This window comes from Medicago sativa, chromosome 3 (assembly GCF_051527215.1).
Source record: "Medicago sativa cultivar Bolivia chromosome 3, Bolivia_mono, whole genome shotgun sequence".
NCBI lineage: Eukaryota > Viridiplantae > Streptophyta > Magnoliopsida > Fabales > Fabaceae > Medicago > Medicago sativa.
The window spans coordinates 47896715-47902009 of NC_140751.1; the positions used below are offsets into that span (position 1 = coordinate 47896715).

Consider the following 5295-nt stretch of genomic DNA (forward strand, 5'->3'; position numbering starts at 1 on the left):
TAAAATAGTACAAGCTCATGTTCTATTTTGTTATTCAATGTGTGGTTCATTGATGATAATCTTAGAATAAAATTGTTATTTATTTTTGTCCACCTCATTTGATCATTTAATTAATTGTTTTTATATATAACCTAGTGCAGAAATTAGAGGGTAACGAAACACAGATGAAAACTTTGGTAGAGCGGGTTTTGATGAAGTTGAAGGATGAAGAGGAGTTCAAGCTGCTTCTCGGTGATGCTCCATCCATCGACTCAGCAAATAAGAATTTACACGATGAATAAGATTACACTTTTATCTTTTTTGTAATTGACCAACTGTAGACTGACAATAGAGTTTTTTTTCAAAGTTTAAGTTTATGTTTATGATTGAGTTCAAAACCTATTCTAATTTCCTTTTTTCTGAAGTCTTTTGGGATTTTCTCTGAATGCTTTTTATTTGAGGTTGTTTTGCACTTTCTTTTGTTTTTTTTATTCGATAAAGTTTTGCACGTTCAAAATTTTGCACTTTCATTGTGATGTTGAGTGCTAAATCATATTTGTAGTAACCAGGACAAATAAGATGAAAGTCTCCATACATGTTTGAAATTCAATGAAAGGAAAAAATAGAAAAAATTGTACAAATGAAAAACTCTGAGCCATAACTGTGATTTGCAAGAGTTTAAAATTAATTGTGTTCTGATGGAAGCATATTTTTCATAATTTATGTTCATGTGCTTATTAATTGCATACATAACATATTACACATTAATATATTAAAGCGAGTACAAGGTGTACTCCAAACCCTCTAAAGATACAAAAAAGAGACTTGTACATGTGGTTCTATAGAGAGATCATACAAGACAATGGGGATAGCCAACAATCTGAAAATCTATACATGCAATGACAGATTCTTATTTTATCCGTTATCCTTCTCCCATTCTAAAATCGGCTGCCTCCCATAAATAAATACTCTCCCTTCCACCTTGCAAGCCTTTTCTCAAATAAATCCAGGACCAGTTGCCACGTTTTACTCTGCTTCGGATTTGCGCCTACCGGCGACAAGAAACAAGAAGCTGGATCTAAAATATGAGTATTCAAATTAAGACAATAAATGTTGCTTTTATTAAAAAAAATATTAAGGCAGGACATCAACTCGAAGCTTCCAAGAATATACTTAATTGTCCAAACAATATTCCAACTGCTTTCACAAAGCAATATTGTGTCGTGCGCTAATTTTAACATATTATAGCATAGCGAATCATTCACTTTATATCCTCTGAACAACCCTGAATTTACTCGATTCTGCATCAGACCCGCCAATCCGCGGCTATAAGAAAAAGGAATGTTATTTGCAAAAAATTGATCATCCTTTATTTTAATTTGAGCAAGCTAGCACTAGGTGTACAAAACCGCATAAAAGCAATTTACAACCCACACATGCAGAAAATCTTCCATATCACCACATATAAAAATAAACAGAAACAAACCAACCATCACTATGCCTACCCAACATCCCATTCATAACAAAATTGATCGAAAACTAAATTGCCAATGCTAGGGACATAAAACTATGATTACAAAACCGCCTACGGCTAAAAAAGAAGCTCAGCAAGCCTACAACTCCTATAATTATGCAGACAAGCCACGTCACGGTCAGATTGAGTGATACATTTTGAAGACACGGGACAACTGCATCAGTTCGAAAATAAAAAATAGTCCTACCCTCCCTATTGATGAACCACGACCACAATATTCTTTTGGCGTTGTCATTCACCTCATTCACATTCGCTACTTTCCCATTAAAGAGGATACTGTTTCTTTCCAACGAAGTACTCCAACATGCTGCAAGAGAAATTAAATGAGACACTCTATTGGCATATTGACCTCGAAGTGGGAGAGAATAACATAAGAAATTTTCTACTTCTTCCCTCACTAAATTTTAAGGAAACCAATTGAACATAGTAAAAGTCGCATTCTAAATTCCCTTAACATTATCACAAGTAAAAAAACAAGTGATTATGTGTTTCGATTTCAGTAAAACAAAGAACACAACACTATTGTTGAGCACCTTTGATAAGGCCTCTTTGCCACAAATCCACTCTTGTGGAAAGCCAAACTTGCAACAATATTTGATCCAAATAATCCTACTTTTTACACAACGGAAAAGCCCCGGTTTTTCTTAATTTCCCTCAGAAAATTCCCTTCAGGTTTTGCAACATTCTGCAGCAAAACCAGCTCGTTATAATATTAACTTACCGAGAAACCCACCTGGGAATGACGCAGCTATACTATTGAATGTTGTCTTCTGAAGTGCGATCTGGTGCAAAACCAGATAAATTCTGCAACAGTTCAGCTGTTAATACGATTTGATCAGCCATCAAATTTCTGCTCCTATTCACTTGCCATTACCATTTGTTATCTGCCTAATTCCCAGAATTCGTAACTTTAATTTGTTTGTTGGTAGACAGTTGAGAGTACGTAGATTTCAGATTGCGAAAAATTTACCATCTGTAAACTAATGTATGAATAATTTCTGGCAATTGCAAATATTTTGTGCTGGTTTAATATACCGATGCAATTGAAAATTATTATTGTGCATTACAGATGACATAAAATAATGCTTTAAGTTTATTCAAAGCAAGATTTTTGTGCAAGAGAAACAAAAACCAGCAATATTCACCAGTTTATTTAATGTCGATGAAAATTTTGAACCTAGATATAGCCTAGCTTCCGAGTTCATATAGATGCCCAACACGCTTAGTCTTTGCCTTTTCAACTAGGTTCAACATTTTCCAAAATAATACAGTTTGATAAAATTTGTTTATTATTTTCATCAACATGGTGGTGGAAATCTGAATCATCTCTACAATTTCCGTCATCATGATCCAAGTTCTGTCTATTATTTGAGATGATCTGCTCCATCAATGTCTCAAGGAAGCTTAACAAGACAACAACAAGGAGGACATGGAGGAGGAGATAATAATTCAGACATGATTATTGTTGATAAGAGAGGGGAAGCTTAAATGAGTTTTTGTTTAGATCCTTCTTTGCAATATTATTACCAACAACAATATGATGAAAAAAATATAATGAACAAGATGCTACCATCTCTTTTGCAACTGTTTTATTATATTTTTTAAAAAAGTGTTATTTTCAATTTAAAACTTTCTTATTTTAGCTTCCTTAACTAATGTCCTTTTATATTTTTGTCTACTTATTAATTATTATTCTAATCATGATCAGTTAGAACACCAACAAAACAAATCAATTAGGTATTTCAATAACCAATTTTCATGAAATGAATATCGGAAAACATATTAGGATTGATAATTCAAATGGTTCCCATAAAATTGAATCTAAGTTCCTCACATGTAAAAGAGAAGAAGATAAACTACCTACAAATAAATAAGGACTCTGGAGTCAGACGTGGATGCCGCAGCAGTGCAAACAGAGAGAGGTGAGATGTCTCATAATATTTTTAGCTCCAAATAGAGAAACATGAGATGGGGGTGGTGCAAATAGAAAATAATGACTTGACTAAATGAGTCATTTTTAGGGTTGGGTTTGAGTTGCAACCCAGCCACAAGTGAAATTATTCGAGAAATTACCCTTCTTACTTCTTAAAAAAAAAAAAATTAATCTTTCAATTGTTGTTGGTCCAGCAATAGTTAAGTGTCGTTAGACATTTTTAACATCAATTAGATTAATTGAAAAAAATGATTGAACCACTCTAAAAAGTGTCCAAAAAAAATTTAATTGTTGCTGGAAAGCCGAACAATAGTTAACTGCCACTGGAGTATTTCTAGGAGAAACTTTAAAAGTGAGAAAAGGAATTTCCAATTATTCACATAAGTTGGGTAGCTCAATTGGTTTGTTGAACTAGGGGTTATGGAGGTTAGGTAGTTTTTGAACTAAGGGTTAACCTACTAATACTTCTCATTAGAAAAGAAAGTTCAATTTTTCAAACCACCTCAATTTCACGAAAATGAAAAAATAAAAAATAAAAAAAACTTATCAATTATTCTTTCAAATTGTATTGAGTGACTTAGTGAAAAAGCAATTGCAAAACTTTTTTTTAACCAAAACTAATTCAAAACTTACTCCCCAAGCAGCTATTACTATGATATAAAGTATGACTAGACTTGTACCAAAAAAATAAAAAATAAGTCTATTCCTCCGCCAGTTACTATGGAGAATTTTTTCCAAAATTTAACAACCAAAGTAAAGGAAACAATATCGCCGCCTGGAGAAGGAATTTCCGAGGTGAAGGGGAGCAGTGACATGCAAAGAAGAGAGATAACAGAGAGTAAGAATTTGGAAATGGAAGATTATTTAGCTTGGGTCGATAGAATACGCGGGATGAAATGTGGAGGAATAACTGAGGTAACGGGAAGCCAGAACTGCCCTACCATCAATGGCTTGGCACGTTTTGCTGTTGATCAACAGAATAACAAAAAGGTTCTTTATATACTGTCTCTTTGGTTTGTATTTTTTATTTATTTATTTATTTTTTTTTTGTTGTCGTTTTAGGTATGAATCAATCAATTGTTAAACCCTTTATTTAACAGTTCGACATCCCTTGACATTTGAATCAATCAATTGTTTGTTGATTACTTTTTATTTAATTTTATTGACATTTTGATCTTTTTATTAAAAAAAATTCTTTGTAAAAACTAATGCAGAATGCAATTCTAGGGTTTTTGAAGGTTGTTCCTCAAAAAAAAGAGTTTGTGAAAGTGGTAAGTGCCAAACAGCAAATGGTTGGTGGAATGTTGTATTACATCACACTGGAGGCCAAGGTTGGAGAGAAAGTGAATGTCTATGAAGCACAGATATGTGATCAGCCTTTGTTAGACCTGAAGGAGGTAATGGAGTTCAAGCGTGTTGATGATGATCCATCTACTGACTCATTCAACAGAAGTTACCAGATTTGTGACCTATTTGTCTAAAATGATTACTAATTCAATTGCTATTATTTATCATATGAATTCAAATGCAAGCATATTCTTCCCTCACTGAACCTATATATTCGTTTAAGTACTGTATTTGGTTGAGACAAGAATCAAATTAAAATTGGAGAAACCTGTTTATTTGTGTTTTGCTTACAATAAAACCTCATGATATTTATTCATATAACCATGTAACAAAATCATAAAGCTATAGCAATAAGGAATAACAAGGATCGAAGTATCTTTAAAAAATAAAAAAAGGATCAAAGTAGCGGCAACATAGGGTTTTTAGGTATTGTATTCTTCTTTCATGCGCCAATAATAATCCATATGTAAATATCTTCTAGAAATAAATTACAAGCTCGATC

At 32.9% G+C, this 5295-nt stretch overlaps 1 protein-coding gene across 1 annotated transcript; it reads left to right on the forward strand.

The window, feature by feature from the left end:
* The first annotated feature begins 3738 nt into the window (after positions 1-3738).
* LOC146937847 (cysteine proteinase inhibitor-like) lies at positions 3739-5091 on the forward strand. The gene is made up of 2 exons (XM_085751940.1): positions 3739-4436; positions 4661-5091. Exons 1-2 carry the CDS (start codon positions 4167-4169, stop codon positions 4925-4927), a joined length of 537 nt encoding a protein of 178 aa, XP_085608066.1. The 5' UTR covers positions 3739-4166; the 3' UTR covers positions 4928-5091.
* Positions 5092-5295: the final 204 nt, after the last annotated feature.